The sequence below is a fragment of the Xyrauchen texanus genome, chromosome 2 (genome assembly GCF_025860055.1).
Source record: "Xyrauchen texanus isolate HMW12.3.18 chromosome 2, RBS_HiC_50CHRs, whole genome shotgun sequence".
Taxonomy (NCBI): Eukaryota; Metazoa; Chordata; class Actinopteri; order Cypriniformes; family Catostomidae; genus Xyrauchen; species Xyrauchen texanus.
The window spans coordinates 4,152,474-4,178,076 of NC_068277.1; the positions used below are offsets into that span (position 1 = coordinate 4,152,474).

General features: G+C 37.7%; 1 protein-coding gene across 1 annotated transcript in view; it reads right to left on the reverse strand.

Moving 5' to 3' along the window:
- The window catches only part of LOC127619809 (mucin-5AC-like), a 37,473-nt gene extending 15,417 nt beyond the window's left edge, over positions 1–22,056 (reverse strand). The window contains exons 1-25 of the mRNA XM_052092807.1: positions 21,978–22,056; positions 19,827–20,088; positions 17,197–17,311; positions 16,679–16,769; positions 16,151–16,257; positions 13,993–14,203; positions 13,761–13,889; positions 11,619–11,736; positions 11,314–11,452; positions 10,533–10,643; positions 10,241–10,310; positions 10,017–10,154; positions 9,564–9,728; positions 9,377–9,471; positions 8,161–8,287; positions 7,655–7,910; positions 7,449–7,501; positions 6,259–6,359; positions 6,001–6,152; positions 2,632–2,770; positions 2,229–2,345; positions 1,959–2,138; positions 1,583–1,822; positions 1,346–1,502; positions 1,104–1,232 (exon numbers count right to left, since the gene is read on the reverse strand). Coding sequence (XP_051948767.1) covers positions 1,104–1,232; positions 1,346–1,502; positions 1,583–1,822; positions 1,959–2,138; positions 2,229–2,345; positions 2,632–2,770; positions 6,001–6,152; positions 6,259–6,359; positions 7,449–7,501; positions 7,655–7,910; positions 8,161–8,287; positions 9,377–9,471; positions 9,564–9,728; positions 10,017–10,154; positions 10,241–10,310; positions 10,533–10,643; positions 11,314–11,452; positions 11,619–11,736; positions 13,761–13,889; positions 13,993–14,203; positions 16,151–16,257; positions 16,679–16,769; positions 17,197–17,311; positions 19,827–20,088; positions 21,978–22,056 — 3,481 coding nt within the window. The remainder of the gene's footprint in view (positions 1–1,103; positions 1,233–1,345; positions 1,503–1,582; positions 1,823–1,958; positions 2,139–2,228; positions 2,346–2,631; positions 2,771–6,000; positions 6,153–6,258; positions 6,360–7,448; positions 7,502–7,654; positions 7,911–8,160; positions 8,288–9,376; positions 9,472–9,563; positions 9,729–10,016; positions 10,155–10,240; positions 10,311–10,532; positions 10,644–11,313; positions 11,453–11,618; positions 11,737–13,760; positions 13,890–13,992; positions 14,204–16,150; positions 16,258–16,678; positions 16,770–17,196; positions 17,312–19,826; positions 20,089–21,977) is intronic.
- Between the last annotated feature and the right edge of the window lie 3,547 nt (positions 22,057–25,603).

The window sequence follows — 25,603 nt, forward strand, 5'->3', positions numbered from 1 at the left end:
ACCCAAAATGAATATTATCTAATCATTTACTCACCCTCATGCCATTCTAGATGTGTATGACTTTCTTTATTCTGCAGAACATAAAAAAGGAAGGCTTTTAGGAAAATATCTCAGCGCTGTAGGTCCAATGTATGCGAATGGTGACCAAAATTTTGATAAAAGTATATAAAGGCAGCATAAAAGCAATCCATCTGACTCCAGTTGTTTCAGTCCATGTCTTCTGATGCGATCCAATTGGTTTTGGGTGAGAACATACAAAAATATACAGTAACCTTTTCACTATAAATCTTGACATCTGCAGTCTCCTTGGCGATCTTGATTTCAAGCTCGATTACACTTCCTACCGCAATTTAGCGCTCTGTGCATGCGACAAGTGCTAGTAATCGAGTTTGAAATCATGATCGTGTCTAAAGGCTGCCATGGCAATATACAGTGAAAAAGGTTTCGATTTGTTCTCACCCAAAACCGATTAGATCGCTTCTGAAGACATGGACTAAACCACTGGAGTCTTATTGATTACTTTCATGCTGCCTGTGTCAAAGTTGTGGTCGTCATTCACTTGCATTGTAAGGACCAACAGAACTGTAATATTCTTCTAAAAAACGTAGTTTGTGTTCAGCGGAGGGAAGAAAGTCATACACATCTGGGATAGCATGAGGGTGAGTAAATGATGAGAGAACTTTCATTTTTGGGTGAACTGTCCCTTTAACCACCTTTCTTATTTTACTCATAACTCGAAAAACCCTATTCTAAAAACTCAATAGCATGACTTTACAATGCTAATTCTCTTTTGGGTTTTAGGACTACAAACTGAAAAGCTCTATTGGACGGACAGATAGATAATTCCACCCCAAACTCATGCAATCGTTCGTGGTTGTGTTGGGCTGGTTAGTATGCTCAAACAAACAGCAATGTTTTAAACTTTTCGGGGAAATCCAGCTACAAATCCTAGAAACCTTGAGTTGTCTATCTCGGTATAGAGGGAAGTATTTTAACATTGAAACATATGACTCCATACATCACTTTTAAGCTTTACCATTTCTGGAATGCCGTTATATCTTCTATTCATTTTTTTAATTACGGAAACATTACTACTTTTTTACCTTCAAGTGCTGGAATCTGATTGGAGCAATGCCCAGTTGGATTTCTGCAGGTCTGCATACAGGGAGCTCCACAAGGTTTGTAATGCCACTCACATTCACCAGGGGGATTGTAATAATCACAGAACAATGCTGCAAAAAAAAAAAACATTGAGTGTTTGTACTTGCCTCTTTTTTTTAATATATATATATATATATATATATATAATTTTTAGTAATGCAAATCAAAGCTATCAGTGACTCACGGCATATTTGAGGCGTTCTCCAGGTAACACAAGCTCCAGCTTCATTACAGGCTTGCGCATAGGCTGATACAGCAGTGCAGAAACAGTCACAATCCCCACCACTATCACAGGCACATGAGTCTCTCACACAGGATTCATAGAAAGGAGACGGGTCCACCTTAACAGTTCAATGTATCTTAATTATCTGTACACGAAACACGAGGCATTGTGAGCAGACCCAACATAGTGTTCCCTTACCTGAGAATGGCAGACTGTAAAAACGTCACTCTTGATGATACTGCATTGTTTCTGAGCCCATGACTGCCTGTAAGGGTTGTTCGAGCAGGGATTTTTAATTTCAGTAGCAACACGACAGCTGGAGGACTCTTTCCAACTGTTTCCAAAGTCCAAGGCTTTGTTTACCACCTCTTGACTTCTCAACATGAAGTCGTTGTTAGCGTTCCCATCATAGTTTCCGCAAAGACCACAAACGGTACCCTGTCATGAACGAAAAGATACTTAAGATAAAACATATAAAACATCCAACAGTTTTTTTAGACAACTAAATCACTTACATACACAGACAGCAATCCAATCATTTATTTGATGGATGTCGTTAGTTTCGTTTTCTCACCTTAAATTTTGGACTGAGTTTGATGAACATACTTGTCTTTTGGTCCCACATGACAATAAGTCCATTATTTGCCTCAATGACCATATAAATTCCCATTATCCGAATTTGGAATGGAATTTCCTCCCCCTCATCTCTATTAAGAATCTGATAACCTCCATCGGTCAGTTTGAGCTCTTTGTTCTAAGAGGGAAATACGTTTATTTATCTGTCACCTGTTAGCTGCTCATTCAAACATGTGTTACAACAAAAACAATCAATCAAAGCTCTCACCCCAAGGAAGACTTTGACAGCCTTAGAACAGGTGGTGCCAGTTGTACCACATGGTACGTTTTCAGTGAGAACTCTGAAGGTACCACTGGCATTGGCATTGGCATGACCACAATAATCCTGTATAAATGACAAAAATATGTGTTAATATGAATTCTTATTAGTCTAACTTGTCTTTAAATACTTTTGGAAAGTTGACATGTCCTCCAGTGTGAAATTCTAAACATTTATACAATCAATTGAAACCTTTGCTAATTATTTTATAGTTTTGAATGCAGCAATTTTATGAGATCAAATTCATTTTTCAAACCACAGGACCATTTAAAATGAATTAGTGAAGGCAAAGACGCAAAATGTTGAAAAAGTATATCTTGTATAGATGTATCTTGATTTATTGTGTACTCACCCTGATTAATGTGTATTCACAGTCTCCATCAAATGTATATCTTTTCCCATCAAATGTAATATAATGGCCATCCCCATAAACTGTGCAAGTTCCATGGCATGGGTTTTTGGTACATTTCCATTTCTTACCCTTACAGGTACTGCATGAACACAGATAACATTTATACGCTTGGACACATGAATAAATTAGTGACTTTGCACAACAGCTGCATTTTTACAATATTCGTTGAATATCACTTTAAAAATATAGCTGCAAACAGCGATGAAAGGCCCAAGCACGATGGGTAAATTTCCACCATGGTGGCTTTTGGAAAAAAATTTAAGGTGGACATGCATTTGACATTATTCCAAACAATTTTGAAGAAATTTGGGTAAATATAAAAAGGACTATTTTAAAGTCTGTTGTAAGAGCCACACTTCCTGCTGCCAGGTGGTGGCGCTATGACCATGACCCAAAATAGTCACATCCATGAGATTAGCCTCCAACATACATCTCAATTTTGATCCAAATCACACATTGCAAATAGAAGATATGAGACACATCCTGTTTCCCATTTTTCGCCATTAATTTAATGCCTCGCCATGGCAACACCATTCAATATATAAAAAATCTGGTCATAATTTAGCATCTAAAATGTCTTGGCATGATGTTGCACAAATCTGGTGCCAATCACATGAATCCCCTAGGAGGAATATTTAAAAGTTCAGAGCCTGCAATTTTCAAATAATCCAAAATGACCAACTTCCTGTTGGGCGGAGCTAATGACTGTGAGTATGAAAGATGTTCGGCTTGATGAGAACTATATATGTACCCAGTCTGGTGACTTTAGGTGAAAATGGGGGTGCTAAGTACCCCCATTTTATATTATTTTGACAGCATTGAACTAAGTTTAGAGAAATAGGTATGTACAGTGGCAAGAAAAAGTGTGTGAACCCTTTGGAATCAGCTGGTTTTCTGCACTACTTGGTGATAAAATTTGATCTCATCTTCATCAAAATCATATGTATAGACAAACTTAAAGGGTAACTAAACCCTAAACCAACTTTTTTTAGTTAATGATCTGTAAGAATGGGGCTTTATTAGTACTGGTCATTGATTCAAGTAATTTTTTTGACATTTGTGTATAAAGTGTTTTAATTCTACAATATATGGTGTAAAAACGTCTGAGTGCTGCCCTCTTCAGGTTGAATGGTGGCTACTGCAGTTGAATTTTCCTATTGGCTGTTTGCGGTACTTCGTGACGTAAGCGGTGACAGCTGACGTAAGCAGGTTCCAGCTCACCACGCCCTTGGTATGAGCTAGACACTGACCCCATTCTCCCTTGCGCGGCTGCTTTGCTAGCATCGTCGGATGCCGATCGCGATGCGGGAGTTAAAACCGCAGTTTGAGCCAGCGGCTCGAATTGATATGGCTCCGGCCCTGTGTCCACAGACAATTCACCCTCCTCCACTTCAGGTGAAGACCGCTCCGTGGCAAAGCTACTTGCGTCACTCCAGTCACTCTCCATTTTAGAGTCTGACAGCAGCTGTCAATTAATCTGTCACTATGGGTCTCAGGTGCACACCCCGCCCTCGGTTCGTCCCCTCTATCCCCGCTGGGGTCTGCCCACTTTTCCAGCATTTTTCAAATATTGCTAGTGGGTGGAGTCAGACTCTGAGCAGGGGTTTAGTTATCCTTTAATGTGCTTAAGATAACAACACACAAACATTTTTAATATTTCATGTATTTATTGAGCACATCCCATTAAACATTCACAGTGCTGTGGAAAAAAGTAAGTGAACCCTTGGATTTAATAACTGGACGATCCTCCTTTGGCAGCAATAACCTCAATCAAGCATTTCCGGTAGCTGCGGATTAGATTTGCACAACGTTCAAAAGCAATTCTGGACCATTCTTCCTTACAGAACTGCATCAGCTCACCATATTCTGAGGATGTCTGGTGTGAACGCCTCTCTTGAGGTCATTCCACAGCATCTCTATTGGGTTAAGGTCTGGGCTCTGACTGGGACACTCCAAAAGGTGGATTTTCTTATTTTGAAGCCATTCTATAGTGGATTTACTTCGATGTTTAGGGTCATTGTCCTGCTGCATCACCCAACTTCTACTGAGCTTCAGCTACATTATCCTGTAGGATATCCTGATAAATGTGGGAATTCATTTTTCCCTCGATGATGGAAAGCATTCCAGACCCAGAAGCAGCAAAGCAGCCCCAAATCATGATGCTCCCTCTACTGTACTTCACCTTACAGGATGATGTTTTCATGTTGGTATATGGTGTCCTTTTTAAGCCATATGTAGTTCTATGTATTCTTCCAAAATGATTCAAACTTAGTTGAAACTTAGTCCACAAAACATTTTCCCAGTAGCGCTGTGAAGTGTCAAGGTGATATTTGGCAAACTTCAGGCATGAAGCAATGTTTTTATTGGAAAGCAGCGGCTTCCTTCATAGTTTCCTGCCATGGGCACCATGCAAGTTTAATGTTTTTCATAGAGTAGACTCATAAAGAGAGATGTTAACCAGTTCCAATGATTCCTTCAAGTCTTTATCTGTCACTCTAGGTTTCTTTATACCTCATTGAGTATTCTGCGGTGTGCCCTTTGAGTCATCTTGGCTGGACAGCCACTTCTAGTGAGAGTACCTATAGTACTAAATCGCCTCCATTTATAGACAATTTGTCTAACTGTGGACAGTAGAATATCTCAGCTCTTCAAGATAACTTTGTAACCCTTTCCAGCTTTATGCAAAGCAACAATTCTTGATTTTAGGTCTTCTGAGATCTCTTTTTTGCAAGGCACGGTCCACGTCAGCAGATGCATTTTGTGAATAGCAAACTCAAAATGTTTCAGTGCTTTTTATTAGTCAAAGTAGATCTAAGCCACACCTCCAATCTCGTTTCATTAATTAAATGCCAGGTTTGTCATCTCCTGACTCTAATTAGCCTTTTTTGTTGTACAAGAACAATACAAATAATTTGTGTGTTATTAGTTAAAACAAATTGTGTTCATTATATGTAACTTAGATGAAGATCAAAACAGATTTTAAGACAAATTTATACATAAATGCAGGTAATTTCAATGTGTTCAAATACTTTTCTTTCCACTGTATGTTTCACCACAAAACATCTGTTTGACTACAGCGTTGAATTTCTTTAAATTCGAATGAATTAATTTCCTCTTCCAGTCCTTTCAATTTAACTTCCAATTCAACATATTCTAAGGCATTGCCAATTCAAATTCCAATTTGTACATTTAAAGGGAGCCAATTCTTAGGTTCTGAACTGTGCCGAACCATGCACACAAGACAACAGACATGATGTTAGGTCTTTTATAAAGGCTTATAGAGTTATAAAAAAACAAACTAGATTTTACCAGGTATTGCAGTCCACTTTGATTGTGTCTCCTGGTTGGTGTGCATTACCATTGTGAATACATGGACAAAGGTCTTCTTCGATGCAGTGGCCTCTGCCATCTGATACCAGTCCAGAAGGGCACATACAACCAGAGATGCACTCAGTGCTAATCTGTTATAGAGAGATACAAGACAATATACCTCACACAACACCTTTTACCTGCCTTAAGATTGTGGGAGATGTACGTTTGCAAAATATGGAAATTTCGAACACTTACACATGCCATATCTAGAGTGTTGCAGCTTTTTTGGCACTCAGATCCTGTAGATCCAGGGGCAGCATTAGTGCAGTTAAAGAACACCATATGTTTGGGGCATGCTGATGGCAAAGACAAGGCATTTATTAGCAATGCCATTCTAATATGTCAGTGTAAGTACATTAAAAGCTAAAAAGTTATTTTAAAGATGTTATTTAAAAGAAAAACTGCTAAAAAGCTGCTAAATAAGGGCTACAGCTCCCACAAGGATATGACCAACTGTTACATTTTAAAAGCACACAAAAGCTTCAAAATTCACAATTAGGGTAAGACTGTGTATCATTTATGTTGTTGAACAAAACTGTCATATTTACTTGAGACATTAATGTACTCAAAAGTTGAAAAAGGTGCCATTCTCAATAATCCATTAGAAATTTGTGAGGGAACCCATGGCCTTTCAAGTTGACCTACACGTACATTTACATTTATGTATTTGGCAGACGCTTTTATCCAAAGTGACTTACAGAGCACTTATTACAGGGACAATCCCCCCGGAGCAGCCTGGAGTTAAGTGTCTTACTCAAGGACACAATGATGGTGACCGTGGGGATTGAACCAGCAACCTTCTGATTACCAGTTATGTACTTTAGCCCACTAAGCCACCACCACGTAATGTACAGAAGCTACGGTAATCATTTTGTCTAAAAGTAACGCAACACATTACATTTTAAATTCTAGTAATCAGATTACAGTTTTAATGCACTATTTATGTAGAATTTAATACATGAATTATGTTTATATGTACTTCTCGTTGCATCCCGGTAACAACTGAGCATACGCCCCTTCTTAAGACATTGCGAGGGAGAAACGAGTGGTGCTGATTTTGACTTACATGAAAAAATGTATGAGGAAATGTAAAATAATTTTTGGAATGCTTTGAGCAAAAATCAAACTTTTCTGTAAAAACTGTTTTAAAAGTTAAGTATTTAGTAGTGTGATTACTTTTTGATTAAGTAATCAGTAAAGTAATCTGATTACAATAGTATATTAGCAATTTGTAGTGGATTGCTTTTGAAATTACTTTGGTGTTAAGTAACACCAAATGGAATTGCAATTGGTTTGTTTGAGCTGTCCATCTGGGCACATTAGCTCAACAAATTGATGAATGAAACGCTTCACCATCAAGTACAATCAGTTATGGGATTACTCACATGGTCGACCAATTCTCTGTCCAGTGCAACTGAGTTTCCCGCCCTTGCAAGTGCTGAAATTGAAGTCAATAAAACATTTTGAAAACATCTGTCATTTGTGCTGATTACTCTGGTTTGTGACCTTTTTGCATAATTATTTTAAGTAAAAAAAACTATTTAGAGCTCTCTAAATTTAATGATATGGATATTAACATAGGGATCCATACCACGTAGTACCATCCTTATTGATAACTTCCCCTGGTGAAATAACTGTTCCTTTTGCGTAGCATGGACAATTAGCTGGTGGAACACATTGTCCTTCTTCATGGAGGTACATTCCCTCTGCACAAACACACCCATCTACAGGCTCAAATGTGACACCGCAGGTGAAGTCCGGGTCGCTGTGGCAACGGCAAGAACGACTGTTGTTTTGAACTCTGTAAGAATAAACCATTGTGCTGGGGCAGCTACCGGAAAATTTCCCTGTGAACAACAATGAATTATATTAAAGACACCATGAAGTGGTTTGATGATAACCGTTTCCTTGCGATGACGTATTTCCTATTAAAACAGTAAGTTAGGGCAGGACATACTGTAACATAATGGGCTTGTCCTTTGTAACAGAAATGAACAAAAAGCTACAACACTTTTATTTCAAATTCTATAATTTACACAGGTTTTGAGACTTGCAAGCAATAATCCAAACTGCACAAGTTTCTATTTAATCACTTACCGCATGTGGCGTTTCTCCAGTTATAGAGAAGTATCCCTTTTGCTGCACATTGATGTACGTATGAAGACAATGCAGCACACATGCAGTCCTCACTTTTCTCACAATTACAGGCATCATACATGCAGGTCTGTCGAATGAAAACCACAATGTGTTGGACAATGTGTTGGACAATTTAAGTTAAATGGCGCTAGTAAGTGAAATCATGATCGTGCCGAGAGACTGCAGATGTCAAGATGTACAGATCAAAGATTGGATTGCTTCAGAAGACATGGATTAAACCACTGGAGTCTTACGGATTACATTTATCCTGCCTTTATCTCCTTTTTGCGTAAGGGTAAGGAGATGATGAGAGAATTATCATTTTTGGTTGAACTATTCCTTTAACATTGTTAACTAACCTAACTAATGTAGTTAAATAAATACAACCTTACTGTGAAGTGTTACAAATGGTATTTTGGGAAGTTATAACGGATGAATCCTAAAACTATCCATCCATCTTCAACCGCTTATCCGATGTCGGATCGCGGGGCAGCAGCTCCAGCAGGGGCTCCAAACTTCCCTATCCGAGCCACATTAACCAGTTCTGACTGGGGGACCCCAAGGCGTTCCCAGGCCAGTGTGGAGATGTAATATCTCCACCTAATCCTGGGTCTTCCCAGAGGCCTCCTCCCAGCTGGACGTGCCTGAAACACCTCCCTAGGGAGGCGGCCAGGGGGCATCCTTACCAGATGCCCAAACCACCTCAACTGACTCCTTTCGACGCAAAGGAGCAGCGGCTCTACTCCGAGCTCCTCACGGATGACTGAGCTCCTCACCCTATCTCTAAGGGAGAAGCCCACCACCCTTCTGAGGACAGCCCATTTCGGATGCTTGTACTCGAGACCTAGTTCTTTCGGTCATGACCCAGCCTTCATGACCATAGTTGAGGGTAGGAACGAAAATTGACCGGTAGATCGAGAGCTTTGCCTTCCGGCTCAGCTCTCTTTTCGTGACAACGTTGCGATAGAGCGAGTGCAATATCACCGCCGTTGCCCCGATTTGCCAATAAAACTAACTAAAACTAAACTGTAATAAAACCAGAACTAAATAAAACTCATTTTCATGCGTAAACATCATGATTTGTATAACCAGTGGCTTCCTAATCACTTTCAAGATAGCAAAAAAATGTAAATACATAATCAATATCAATGCTTAGGTGTCTGAGGGTTCAACTCGCCTTTTGATAGACATCAGGGCTGATTTCTTTGTGGCAGGGAGCAAAAACCCCTTTAGGGTCTGTCAGCTGAGAACACCATTTCTGAGCAAATCTCTCTGAGAACAGAGACATTAAAAGCAATTTTATGACAACAAGACATCATCTATTACCGACGCTGAAATGTGCAAGAGAGTGAAACAAGATTTACCGTTATCCAGGCTGAGACTGCAAGGATCCACAAAGTTGCTCTTAACATCAGGGCAGTGTGCTCTCGTTTTCCAACCGTTGGCAAAGCCCACCGCTGTGCCCTCTAGAGATCCACTAACAGTTATGAAGTCATCCACTTGAATACTATTAAAGTTCCCACACAAACCTGGCACAAGAGGGTGATCAGTTATTTGTTTTTAAACTGTACATCAGATGGAAAAAACAGTAAAGGTGATTGGTTTTATTTGAGAAATAATGTTCATTACATGCAGGCCAAAGTCTGCCTACTTAGAATTAGAAATGCCAACTTTTAGCGGCATACAAGCATTTAGATGACCTTAAAAACAACAGACATGGACAAAAAGCCACAAAACTCCATTTAGTTTAGCACAAAGCAATACATGAGCGGGATGTTTAGAACGTACATTTAATATATCATGAGAATTGTTCTCACCATTGGTTTTCTGCTTGTGACTCACATCCACTTTAATGTAAACCTGCATTATTGGTATGAGTTGGATCTCCAGTTCAAGGCCAAAAGACGTCTGGACGATGATGAAAAATGTGGTGGGTTTGAAAATCATCACGCCCGCTGCAAAACAACAAATGTACTTTTAGTGGACATGACTTTGGTCTGTTTGGTGATTTCACAGTAGTTCTGTATAGTTCAGTAATTACCAGTTGAAAGTGGTAGCTGTGAATAGATTCTGTTCACAAAGACCTTTCCATCAGACTGAATGCTGAACACCTACGATTCAAAACAATCATTAAGAAGGGACGAGTCAAATGCAAAAAGATTCTCTGAGAATTGCTTTGAAAAACGAAATGGATGGGTAGGTCAGCGATAGGCTAAAGTTCAATGATATGGAAATAAAACAATAATCAACTGACAGCACTATTAAAAACAAAGGAATTATTTTGTAAGCCCATACATTGAATTTAAATTCATTTTAAATGTGCAATTACTTACTGTGTTCCCCTCTGACAGAAAAAGGGTCACTGCCTTCAGACATGTTTCAGTGTCAGTGAGACCACATTTCATCAGATCCCCCAAAACTATAAACTCATTGCCACTGGTCTGCTGAAATATACAGTCACGTAATACCATTAACAAACCATCAGAGGCAGTTTATCTGAGAATGTACATTTCTCTTAATCTTCCAGACGAGATTGTGTCTCAACCTGTGCGATGTATGCAAAGTCAGAGATATGAACTTGTCCCTCCTCTTTAAAAAAGTCGAGGTAAAATGGGGCCAATTTTTGGAGGGTTTAAAGACTCTTTATTAAAGCACTTACATTAATTCTTCTGTTAAGTTGTTCAGATCATCATGTTAAGTCACTATAATGTTTGTTGGCATTACATCATCATGGTAACGAAGGTTACCATTTTGATTACATAAATTTTTTTGTTAATCAATATAATATCAAAAACGCTGTTGATTGAGCTTAACTCGTATTGAACCCGAAATATTCCTTCAAGTATTTGTGCACCATAATTAAACAATGTGACTTGCTCGGGAATACCTTTCAATCAAGTGTGACGACATACGAAACTTTGCATTCAAATGACCCCATTGCATAATCTTTAGTATTCTTTGGATGTATGATCAAATTAAATGTGTAGAATAGATATAGTAAAGCTGCAGTAAATGAAGTAAAGTTCTGTAAATGTGACAATGTCAGTTATAGTATACATTGGTTTGCTTCTTCTGTAATCTCAGGTACAGGATCTACTTTCGGAAATGACTGACCTTAGTAAGCACATAAGTGCAGTCTCCATGGAAACTGTATGTCCTCCCATCGTAGGTTGTGATATGGGAGCCACCCTCCACTGAGCATGTCCCGGGGCAATCGTTTTCTTTGCAGCTCCATTGATCATTAACACAAGTGCTTCATGGTGAACAAAACAAAAAAATGTGATGTCCCCAATTATGGGAACCAACAGATAATTGTATAGAAGCGGTACACTAGTGTAGTGTTTCAGTGGTAGTGTAGAGCTACAAAGTGACTTAAATGATAAAGCTAGTGTATATATGCAATAAAAAAACATGTTCACCATTCTTTACAGTTGCTTTTGTAAGTCTGTCCAGGTTGGTATATTTTTCCATTGTGAATGCAGGAACACTGATCCTTGGCAATACAACCTTTATCAGTGAGGTCATCAAACACATATCCTGTAACACAGCAAATGATATAGCCAGTTGCATAAAGACTCCATGAAATGGTTGTTTTATATCCTGTGTTGATCTATTTTTTACTGAACCAAGAAGTTTTGGAGGGACATATGGAATGGTTTGTCCCATTCATTTGTAAAATACCCAATAGCTTTATAGTCAAGGTCATGAACCATGATTTGCTATTGCTAGTCGGTGACAGGGGGTATTATGAGAAGGACCGTTGATGGGTCCAAAGGGGGTCCTATATTGCGAAAACGTTTATGCTTAAAACGTTAGAGTCTCTGTATACATAAGTCTGGCATATGAGGTATCATTTAAAAGCATAGAATCAGATTTTTCTTCATAGATAACAATCACTTCTGCATGTTACTTAAAATAACAAAATAAGACCTGAAAACATTACCGTTGAAAATGAACGCACCAACAATCATGTCATACTCTAAATCACTGAGATCACATTTTCCCCATTCTGATGGTTGATGTGAACATTAACTGAAGCTCCTGACCCATATCTGCATTATTTTATGCACTGCACTGCTGCCACATGATTGGCTGATTAGATAATCACACAGATGATTGCTGGTGTCAGACGGGCTGGTTTGAGTATTTCTGTAACTGCTGATCTCCTGGGATTTACAGTCTCTTTTTAGTGCCAAAAACAAAAAACATCCAGTGAGCGGCAGTTCTGTGGACAGAAACACCTTGTTGATGAGAGAGGCCAATGGAGAATGGCCAGACTGGTTATTACTGACAAAGTCTACGGTAACTCAGATAACCGCTCTGTACAATTGTGGTGAGAAGAATAACATCTCAGAATGTGGCACGAGGGTGGTCTATACAATGTTGTGGCTGATCAGTGTTATATATATATATATATATATATATATATATATATATATATATATATATATACTGTAATGATTCCTAGAATGAGCTTCTAGTCCACTCAGAGGCCGAGATATTCAATGAAACAACATTCAGTCTAATTTTAGGTTCAAGCACCACCTTTTGTGCTTGAACTTAAAATTAGACTGAATGTCTATGGACGTCAAATGTGCATTAGAGCACCACCTACATTTCAGATCTGTATGGAATACGATATAAAGAGAATCGAGTGGAATAAAATAAGTCTTTTCAAAGTGAAGATGATTGAACAGAACTAGAATTACATGCCTACAAAGTTTAGCACTTTCTGTTTATCATAAGATTATGATAAACCTATTATTTATGAATAATTTGAGCATTTGTCTTTTATTTGGGGGGTTCTCTGAAAAATGTGACCAATTTTTGCAATTTGTCCACAATTTGTTTGAATGGTGAGCTTTTAAATTTGAGTGTGTAAAATTGCAGTCGGCAGCCCAAAAATACATCAGAGCATAAGGGGTTAACTTAAGAAGACAACATTTTGCATACAACCACAATTATTTTACACAGAAGAAGTAGACTACAAATTGTAAATGTGTATTTGCTAAAAGTACATTTTGTCAACCTTAATTTTGGAGTATGCTAGTGAATACAGCTCTGCGAAAAATGAAGAGACCACTGCAAAATGATCAGTTTCTCTGGATTTACTATTTATATGTGTGTGTTTGATTTTCATTTTAGTTTCATTCTATAAAGTACTGACAATATTTCTCCCAAATTCCAAATAAAAATATTGTCATTTAGAGCATTTATTTGCAGAAAATGACAACTGGTCAAAATAAAAAAAAGATGCCGTGTTTTTTTTTAACTTAGAGTTCAGAAATCAATATTTGGTGGAATAACGCTGATTTTCAATCATAGCTTTCATGCGTCTTGGCATGCTCTCTGCCAGTCTTTCACATTCATGTTGGGTGACTTTATGCCACTCCTGGTGCAAAAATTCAAGCATCTCAGCATGAAAGCTGTGATTGAAAATCAGCGTTATTCCACCAAATATTGATTTATGAACTCTAAGTTAAAAAATGAGCATTTGCATGTCAAAAAGTGAAAGTGAAATCTAAAAGATGGAATAGTATATATTTAAAAACCAATTTTACCTTCAGGACAGAAACACCCATCGATACAGTGGTCCTCACAGATATGAGCTTTGTCAGGATTTGAACAAGTGTTGATGCAAGGGTTTCCACACTCCTGGTGCACCATATTGTGGTAAGGACATGATTGACCTGCAAAAGGTTTATGTAATGCTAAAGCAACTTCACACTATTAACTGGAATATTATCAGCATCACTTTTAGAACGGACTGTTGAAGAGTTTGTTTAGATGTACCGCAGAACTGCTCAGTTCTCCATGTGTCAGGTTTTCCTCCAGCGTGAACACACTGGCGAGAATATTCTGAGAAGGTGCTGCAGAGGCAGAAGGATCTGGTGGTGTTGGTGCAGTGGCACAAGTCCAACTCGCAGGTCTTGATGAAGGAGTCTACGAGGCCCTTACAGCTACTGAAAGGAGGGCCCGAGAACAGCTGCTCACACAGTGATGTCTAGGAGAAATGTTCAAAAACATCACATGTGCACAAATACATTTCAAAATGGTTTGTTTCATCATTTGGTATGTTGGTGGCTTTTAAGGGACCAAGCCCAGAAGGGGGGCTTAGCCCCTATTTTCTTCGTTATTGTTGCTATTCTTCTTTGTGTTATAATTATTATCACTCTATCTGGGAGTCTATTGCCCTTTGAACCATTTGGAGGAAAGTTATGAAATTTGGCACAATGATTTGGGATGGTCTGAAAAGTCACCAGGCCAATTTTGGGGTCACCCAATCAAAATCTATAGCCCCACCATCAGCTCAAAGTTTCACTTTTCTATTGCTTATAACTTTTGAACACTTTGGCTTAGAAGAATAACGTTTTTTATCCTTCTGCTTTTGCTACTTGTGTCAAGTTGATTACAACTGTTTTAAGTTGTATTGTTCATGCAATATATTAAAATACATCAAATATAATTTTGTTAATTTTGGGTGAACTACTCCTTTTAATGAACGAATCTATCTTTGTTCTACAGTACTTTCCATGACATTTGCTTGCATCACTTTATTACACTATCAAAAAAACATAAAACACATACACTCACTGAGCACTTTATTAGGAACACTATACTAATACTGGGTGGCGCCTCCTTTTGCTCTCAAAACAGCCTCAGTTCTTTTCCAAGATGTTGGAAAAATTCCTTTGAGAATCTGGTCCATGTTGACATGATTGCATCTCGCAATTTATGCCGATTTGTCAGTTTGCACATTCATGCTGCAAATCTCCCGTTCTACCACATTCCAAAGGTGTTCTTTTGGATTCAGATCTGGTGATGGGGAAGGCCACTGAAGGACAGTGAACTCATTGTCATGTTCAGGTCAACAGTTTGAGAAGACTTTTGTTTTGTGACATGGTGAATTATCATGCTGGAAGTAGCCATTAGAAGATGGGTAAATTGTGGCCAGCAACAATACTCAAATAGGCTGTGGCATTCATGTGATGATTGATTGGTATTAACAGCCTCAAAGTATGCCAAGAAAACATTCCCCACACCATTACATCACCACCACCAGCCTGGACTGTTGACACAAGGCAGGTTGGGTTCATGGATTCATGCTATTGCCGCCAATTTCTGACCCTACAATCTGTGTGCCTCATCAGAAATCGAGATTCATCAGACCAGGATACGTTTTTCCAGTCGTCAGCATTCCAGTTTTGGTGAGCCTGTGCCACTGCAGCCTCAGCTTTCTGTTCTTGGCTGACAGAAGTGGAACCCAACATGGTCTTCTACTGTTGTAGCCCATCTGCCTCAAGGTTCGACATGTTGTGCATTCTGAGATGATATTCTTCTCAACACAATTGTACAGAGTGGTTATCTGAGTTACTGTAGCCTTTGTGTCAGCTCGAACCAGTCTGGCCATTCTCCGTTGACCTCTCTCATCAACAAGACGTTTCCGTCCTCAGAACTGCCGCTCACTGGATGTTATTTTTGTTTTTGGCTCCATTCCGAGTAAACTCTAGAAACTGTTGTGCGTGAAAATCCCAGAAATACTCAAACCAGCCCGTCTGCCTCGGTCAATCATGACACTGTCGAAATCACTGAGATCCAGTTTCTTTCCCCATTCTGATGGTTGATGTGACCATTAACTGAAGCACCTGACCCGTATCTGAGTGATTTTATACATTACACTGATGTCACACGATTGGCTGATTAGATAATCACATGAATAAGTAGGTGTACAGGTGCTCCTTGAGTGTATGTCATCTAAATTCATTGGTTTTATTCCAGTCAAAGAAATAATTATATAATAAAATAATAATAATAATGGTTAGGCTATTATTAGTAATAATATCTACATTATTATTTGTTAGTCAGTTTGAATAAAACTGTCTGCCAGTGAATAAATGTAATTCTATTTTCTAAATTTTGATTGTCAAACAGTGAAGATCAAAGATCTTACCAGATTTTGGCATGAATCGTCTGGTGAATGGACTAGTTCTGTACAGCTCTCTGTGGGACCATCCATCTTTGCAAGGTGGCCATATTCATGAAGAGACGTCTCAACACCTTAATTAAAAAAATTATAATGATATATATGTTGAACTTTATATAATTATCCAAATAAATCATATTTTAGTTGAAGACAGTTGTTTTGGGGGAAGGATAGTGTTGATCTGGTAACACCTTACAATAAGGTTCTAGAAGTTATTAGTTAATGTGTTAGATATCATGAACTAATGATGAACAATCATTTTAACCATATTTTTTTAATCCTGATTTATGTTAATTTAGAAATACACTATTGATCATTGATGGTTCATAATGCATTAACTAATGCCAACATATTAACCAGAAATTAAATTGAACTAAGATTAATGAATGCTATCAAAGTCATTGTTATTTCATGTTTACTATTGCGTTAGTTAATGTTAACGTACACCACCTTACTGGAAAGTGTTACCATTTGTATTATGTGTATATTAGTCACCATTTTTGATGAACTCATTGTACAGCTGGACGCCATTGAAATCCCCACATAAACCACAGGTCTTATTTTGGTACTTCTTGTCCAATTCAACCTAAAAAAGAAAATGAAATTAAAGCTTGTATTTCTCATGAAACAGTAGGTGCTGTTCACGTTCAGGCTCTTTTCTAGTTATTTGTATATTAAGTCACTGAACAAAGTGAACTCTTTTATACAAGAACAGACTTATTGATCAGTAAATGACAGAGAAACTTGGTCAGAGAAAGACCTTTTAAAATCCAAATGGGATTAATACACTTAAAGCCATTCACACTCTTTGCATAAGTGAATGTAATTATCAACAAAGCTCAAGTACAACATGAACATGTTTAGAAATCTCACAGAACAGAATGAAACACCTACAATGTCAAATTAGTGATATTAGTGAGCTTGTACGTTTCAGTGTCTATCCAAGCGTGTGCTACAATCACACATGACCTTTGAATACTGAGATCATGTTAGTGTGCTGCTGTTATACTCACCATGAAAGAGTCGTCCACATTCCACATGGCCACTAGCCCAAGCTTGGCACTGACTTTGATGTACGAGGAACTTTTATCAATTAGAACTCCATAGTTGCTGAAAGGCAGAGTCGTCCTAATAGGAAAACTACAGTGAATTTCAGTCTTTTCAACAACAATTGTTTTTTAACTTTGACCCTGAGGTAGAGTCAGAAAAGGGCTGTGGGCAAAAATGCCACCGAAAGTGATTAAAATGCCACTGATATTTGTAATGGGGCACAAAAATTCCTCCAAACCAGAGATAAGAGTTATTGAATGTAGATAGAATGCATTGTGTTTATTAATACAACTAATACTAGAATTAAAAACTCTGAATGTGAACAAAAAACACTCCCCACAGCTCCATAACTGAATAGAGCGATTATATACAAATCTACCATGATGGTAGAGAGCTGAAACCCCTAATAAGTTGACTTTACTCAACTGAATTGAGTAAACTTGTTCCTTTCATTTAATTGAGTAATGCTGTCTCCAAAACTTGTTGTGGGGCACCATTGGCTACCATAGTATTTAATTATTTTTTAAGTGCATATAAAACTGCAGTTCACTTTCACAAAGACAACAAAGTTAAAGTAAACCAGGTCCAGCTTGACCACAGGGGGCACAGATCACCCATTAAACGAAATATCTATTTACAATAAAACAACATATATGATACCAAAAAAGAGCAAAAACCTCTATATAACCTAAATAACAACTATATAAATGTCCCCAATGAATTCTCTCTGACCAAACTTCATAATTAAATACTTCAGGCATAAGAGACTATAGGTTGAGTTATTAACACTTGAAGGAATGTTCCGGGTTCATTACAAGTTAAGCTCATTCGACAGCATTTGTGGCTTAAAGTTGATTTCCACTAAAAATGATTTTGACTCGTCCCTCCTTTTCTTTCAAAAAAGCAAAAGTCATCTCTCAGTGAGGCTCTTACAATGGAAGTCAATGGAGAGTTTAAAGGCAGAAATGTGAAGCTAATAATTTAATAAAAGCTCTTACATTAATTCTTCTGTTGAAACGTGTGTATTACTTGAGCTGTGAAGTCATTTTAGGGTTTGTTGGCATTACATTACATTGTCATGGCAACAAAGTTGTAAAATTGGCTATAGATTTACACAGATGCAGGTTAGTAAGTGATTTTATCTCACTGAAATCATGTTAACACACATGTTGTTTATTTCTAGTGGCTATACTTTTGAAACGGTGGGTATTTTAACGTTTACAGATTGGTCCCCAAGTCCAAATACACTTTTGTGGTAAAAAACTTTATGCCACGATTAAGCTCATCGAATCAGGAATATTCCTTTCAAATCTTTTTAGACTTTTAAGATAAATGAGTTCAAGGACCAAAGATATTTGAGTCATGAGCCCGAACCTTGACATTTTACGTAATGCTTAAGTAAAACAACTTGATTTGTTTCAGTAAAGAATACATGATGGCTTACAATAACATCGGGAATGGAAGATTGTTTAAAATGTATTCCAGCACAGCGTTTATTATCTGCGCTAGGATATCTTGTGCATTCTTTGCAGTTTTGCGTTTTGTATATGATGTTGATGTGATTCTATAATTAACAATAACCATCCATAAATGATCAGATTGACAATTTATTTCAATTAATTGGTTTAATTGAACTATTTGATCAAACCCCCTCCCCCCAATTTGGAATACCCAATTCACTCTAAGTCCTCGTGGTGGCATAGTGACGGCTTCAATCCGGGTGGCGGAGGACGAATCTCAGTTGCCTCCACGTCTGAGACCGTCAATCTGCGCATCTAATTATCTGCCTTGTTGAGCGCATTACCGCGGAGACCTAGTGCGTGTGGAGGCTTCACACTACTCTCCGCAGCATCCACACACCCACCAAGAGCAAACCATGTTATTTACATTTTATGCATTTGGCAAACACTTATCCAAAGCGACTTACAGTGCACTTTTTACAGGGACAATCCCCCCAGAGGAACCTGGAGTTAAGTGCCTTGCTCAAGGACACAATGGTGGCGGCCGTGGGGATCAAACCAGCAACCTTCTGATTAGTTCTGATTAACAGTTATGTGCTTTAGCCTACTACGCCACCACCACTCCATGTTATAGCAAACACGAGGAGGTTACCCCATGTGACTCTACCCTCCCTAGCAACCGGGCCAATTTGGTTGCTTAGGAAGCCTGAGTGGAGTCACTCAGCACGCCCTGGATTCAAACTCGCGACTCCAGGTGTGGTAGTCAGCGTCTTTACTCGCCGAGTTACCAGACCCCGGCATTTTATCTACATTGACATTTATTTATTTTTATATATGGTTAGAAAAACCATATGCCCTCATAAATGTAAAAAACAAAACAAAATGCCCTTGAAAATCTATTCCACAAGGCGAATATTTGCCATTGAAGGAATAGTTTACTCAAAAATGTCAATTCGTTCATCATTGAGTCACTCATGTGATGTTTAGCAGAATGTTAGTCACCATTCACATTCATTGCATCTTTTTTACCCCATACAATGAAAGTGAATTGGGACTCTCTGTCTAAATTCTCCTTATGGGTTCAACTCAAAACGAAAGTGAGCAAATAATGACAGAATCATCCAAATACTTACAGTTGTCCATCTACTCTGACAGAACTCTTGATGAGCTCCACTACAGTGCCGTCCAGCTTCATGGTGATGCTAGTGATGGTTGGTTGGTCATGTAGCACTTGCCGTCTCAACTGAATGTTGAAATCCTCATAGCTGCTTCCACACGTCGCAGTGAGGATATAATTACAAGTGGATGGTAATCGGAAGCTGTATCCATCGAAAGTCTTAAAGTGGTAGTTCCCCCATGTACTACAGATTTGCCCATTATGAGAGGGGTTTACTCCTGAATGGGAGGTTCACAAAGTTTGATATGAGTTTACAAACAATAGGCAAATCCAGCAAAAATAAGCTTGTTTTAACTCAACTAAAAAACGTTTAGCTGCTATCTCCTGTTCAATAAAGTGAACATATTGGTCAATTTAGTTTTGCAAATCCCTACAACATAAACCCTAATGTCCTAAGTGTTGGCACTGAACTCAAACACCCAAAGACGTACTTATCTCAGAAAGTTATAGAATTCACATTTTAAGTGTTAATATCTCAAACAATCAAGTACAAAATTGAGGCTTTGGTTAATATCCACCTTAAACTTGAATTATTGAATCACGTTTACTTGGTCTAAAGGGAACTTTTTTGGTCTAAAAAATGTTGTTTTGTTGGAAATAGTTTCTTGTGAAGTCACCGTTGCCCCCTTCGGTCAAGTTTGACCACACGTACAACTGAACTGCAGTTTTATATGCACTTCTACATATAATCAAGTTTAACAACCGACCTAGAAACACTTAGTTACTTTTCATGTGCGGTGTTATAGTATGATTATCATATCTAAACTGGAGCCAATTCAACTGAAATGATAAAGCAGAAACAACTATTATTAAAACATTACATTTGAGTTAAGTCTACTTTCATTTAGCTACCTTAAATGATTTAAATGAAGTCTATATGAACACCAAGACTAAGTTATGTGAACTTAATTACATGAGTTTTGATGACTCCATTGAGGAAAGGAGTTTTCAGCGTACTAATGTCCGAGACCACTAGTGAAAATGCAGCTATTTTGCATTTTTTTTTAAATTTAATACAATTACATTTTTCATTACAAATGATGGGAACATTTTCCAATAAGATTCCATTTGTTTACATTATTTAGCTGCATTAGTAAACATGAAAAACAATGAGCAATACTTTTACAGCATTTATTAATATTGGTTAATGTTAGTTTCAACATTTTTTAAATGAAACTTTGTTTACGTTACCATTAGTTAATGCACTATGAAGATAAACTAACAGTGAATAATTATACATTAAACAAGATTAATAAATGCTGTATAAATATGATACTGTCCAATGTTAGTTTAACCTTATTGTAAAGTGTTACCAAAATTATATTATTAGCATTGAGTGACAAGTTAAATTGAAATATGAAATATCTTATTTTGGATAAAACCTAATGGGTCCATGTTATACCAGCATTTGTGTATATATATATATATATATATATATATATATATATATATATATATATATATATATATATGTATATATAAAACACACACACTCACACACCTTCAAATGTGTGTTTTAATGAAAATAAATCTGACATTTGTTTTTTTTAAAGCAGTTGAGAAAATGTCACAAATTTCCAAGTGCACAATCGTTAAATATTTCTTATTTAAATACTTCTTTAAATTAGTCAAAATCCTAAAACTGTCCAGGTTATAGATTGAAAGCTCTATGAAATTCATAATACATTAATCAATGTGGCCCTTTGGAAACCACCATATTTATAATCCACAGCTTAATGATAAGTCAATAATTAACAATAAATATTCTTTTATAACTCTAGACCGCACGCATTGTGTTCATTTGATGAATGATATTGACTGTTGTGTCTCATGTATGAGTGACATCAATGATCAATGTGAAACTAAGATTATGTAACAATGCCCACTAACACTTAGTTAAAGGAAATCCTAATGCCTCTCCTTAGGATTGCTTAATCATGAATAATATCTCAGGCTTATGGTGTCACAATGGAAGAAGGAAAACTGGAATAGCAAGACAGAGAATTTTCAAAGGTCCCTTTCTGGTCAAGATCACATAAGAGATTCTGTACTCTCTTATACTTCAGTGGACACTCAATTATATTCTTAAAAGAGCAGGATTCCTTACCTGTCTGAGCAGCGATTATTCCAACAAATAGTAATATCCATTCAAGCGTCCATTTCAATATTCCAGGACATTTCTCCATCCTTGTCCTGTGGATTCGTTGATCATCCACAGGTGTTTGAGAACGGAACCTCCTTGGCTATACGCCTTATACTACCCGCTTTTGTGTAAAGGCAAAGGAGGGGCTGATCTTGGCTTTGTGACACAATGTCAATGTCAAATTAAAAAGCAATCTAAAATCATTTATAGTTCATTGACATTTTTATGAAATAAAAAAAAAAACGCCCAAGCTCATAATAATGTAGTAGTGAAATCAAACAAAACAGTAAACTGATGTCAACAAGATTTCAAAGTTGTCCTTTCATAATCTGCTGTTCAACTGCGGACACTTTGTCATTTAATGTTGATACATTTTAATGACTTTTTTATGTATAGTTTGATTTTTTTACCCTTGTCCCAGATCCAAAGTTTCAATCTTAAATCAACATAAAAATAATGGAATTTTTAAAACAGTGATAATCTTTACAAAGCGTGAAACAAACAAACTATTTCAATATTTAATGTTTGAAAATTATTTGTATCAATTTTTACACAAACTACGACTGTCACTCCGTCATTTCCACCATGACCAAGTTCAAGTTCTTTTTATTTATATAGCACGTTTAAAGACTGCATCAAGGCTGACCAAAGTGCTGTACAATACAAAATTATAAATACAAAGTTATAAAAACACACAACAATTTAAGACCAGGACATTACATGCTACTAAAAGCCATTGAAAAGAGATGAGTTTTAAGAGAAGATTTAAAAACAGATAATGAAGGTGACAATCTGATACTGATAGGCAGACTATTCCATAAAATAGGACCCACAACTCTCCCTCCTCTATGCATTAGCCTCAAGCGTGGGACATCGAGGAGATATTGATCATCGGATCTTAGACTTCTAGGTGGATTGTAAGGATGTAGTAAGTCTGATAAGTAACTGGGAGCTTGGTTGTGTAATGACTTGTAAACAAACAATAACATTTTAAAATCAATTCTAGCTTGAACCGGCAGCCAGTGAAGTGATTTTAAAACGGGGGTAACATGATCATACTTCGACCTCCTTTTAGAAATGTAGCTGTTGCATTTTGAACTAACTGAAGAGATTTGGAAATTCTACAATAGAGAGAATTACACTAGTCCAGACGAGAAGTGATGACAGCATGAACTGCTATCTCCAACGTTTTCTCCGACAAAAAGGGTTTAACTTTAGAGAGTAGACGTAGTTTAAGAAACTGGAACCTATGACAGCACTAATATGTTTGTCAAATTTCAGCTGGCTATCAAACTGGACACCCAGGTTTTGTACTTGAGGAGAGAGGAAAGCATTGAGATTTCCGCAATCAGCCTTACTGACATCAACAGTTTCTGTAGGGCCAAAGACAATCCCCTCGGGCTTATCTTTATTCAAAAACAAAAAGGTTTTGACTAGCCAACCTTTCATTTCCTCCAGGCAAGCTGGAAGAGATTGTAATTCAATGTGATCATTTCATTTAACCGGTAAGTAGATTTGAGTGTCATCAGCGTAGAAGTGGTTGGAGATATCATGCTTTCTGATAGTAGAACCCAGAGGGAGCATGTAAATAGATAAAAGAGCTGGCCCAAGTACAGAGCCCTGTGGCACACAGCAGGTGAGGCGGGCCACAGAAGAGGTACATTTGCCAAGCTTAACATTTAAGAACATTCCCTTTTAAGCCCACACATGATTCTAGTCTGGAGAGCAGTATAGCGTGATCAACAGTATCAAATGCGTAGGTCAGATCTAAAAGAACTAAAATCACAGTATCACCTGAATCTGTAGCTACTAGGATATCGTTTAAAACTCTAAGAAGAGCAGATTCTGTGTAATGTGAAGATTTAAAACCAGACTGAAAGGTTTCAATGATTTGGTTGTTCTTAAGAAATACCTGAAGCTGCATAAGCACAATCTTTTCCATTATTTTGGAAATTAAGGGTATAAGACAGAGATTGCTCGGAAATTATTTAAAACAGATGCATCTAGTGAAGGCTTCTTGAGCAAAGGATTGACAGCTGCAATTTTGAGGGATTTGGGGATGTACCCTGTAGACAGACATTTATTCAAGAAGGACACCAGACTAGGACCTACATAATCTACTATTTGTTTGAAGTACTGAGGATGAATAGTATCAAGGGGGCAAAAGGAGGGTTTAAGACTGGCAATTATTTATATAACTGTATTACATTTACATTTATGCATTTGGCAGATGCTTTTATCCAAAGCGACTTACTTATTACAGGGACAATCTTATTACAGGCTTACGACTTACTTATTACAGGGACAATCCCCCCTGAGCAACCTGGAGTTAAGTGCCTTGCTCAAGGGCCCAACAGTGGCATCAAGGTGATGCTGGGGCTTGAACCCCCGACCTTCTGGTTAGTAACCCTGAGTCTCAACCACTGAGCCACCACTGCCCCAGTATATAATGTAATAGTGACAAAGGCATCCTATGAGGCTAGTTACTGCATAGAATTTAATTGATCCTCAAGGCATTAAATGTGATCTTAAGTTCGTAATTTTTTCTCTAAAAAATCTCAAGAAACCTTCACATAGTACAACAGAAGGATTAGGTATAGCATTAACAGGGGTGGGGGGGGGGGGGGGTCAAAACAGAGGTTATAACAGAAAAGAAAACCTTTGGACGATAGTGATTATTTGTAATTACATTTGAAAAGTAAGCAGCTTTTGCTGATTTTACAAGCAGTCTTTCAGTATTTCGAAAAAAACTTGAAGTTTGTCCTTTTTCCATTTTCACTCAGCTGGCCATGGTTCAGATCTACTTTTCGGTTTGCATTGTTTTAGTGGTGCAGTATCATTTAAAACATCCAACCATACAGAGTTTAGCAACCTGAGGTGGTGGTCAGGATCCAGATCTGGTAACGGAGATTCGAGGGACAGTGATGTACTGGTCTTATTAAAACCCTGATTAAAATCTTTACAGAAATGAGGAGAGTAATAAAGGACCAGTTCTTCAGCTAGAGTTGCTCTTTGAGTGAGCATATGGATAGACATATAAAATAATATCGGCAGGTGATCAGATAACAACGTATCCGAGACTTCTATATCTGCAACGGATGAGAAGATTTTAAGAGAAGATTTAAAAACAGATAATAAAGGGGACACTGGAGGAGTCTGTGCCTTTATCCAAGGAGCGCAGGTTTATAGGAGTTACTCCCCCATGATGGAATCGAAGACCGATCCGGGGAGAGAGGTCTAGAGTATGACCATGAATGTGTGTAGGGTCCTTTATCCACTGGACTAAATTAAAAGAGTCAATAAGGCTGAGGAACTCCTTCGCTAAGGGTTTTGACTGAGAGCACACATGGATGTTAAAGTCACCAATCAGTAAAAAGAGGTTGCATTTTGTAGTAATATATCCCACGAATTCGGTGAATTCATGTATAAAGTCTTTCGCTGAGTGTGGAGGTCGATAAACCACAGCTAGCATCACCAGTCCATTCCACTCCAGCCGTAATAGCTGCGCTTCGAAGCTAGAATGCCAAGTACACGATACGATCTAGCAGAGAGACTTAAAAGAGTTTTTTTAAATGACCGCTAATCCCCCC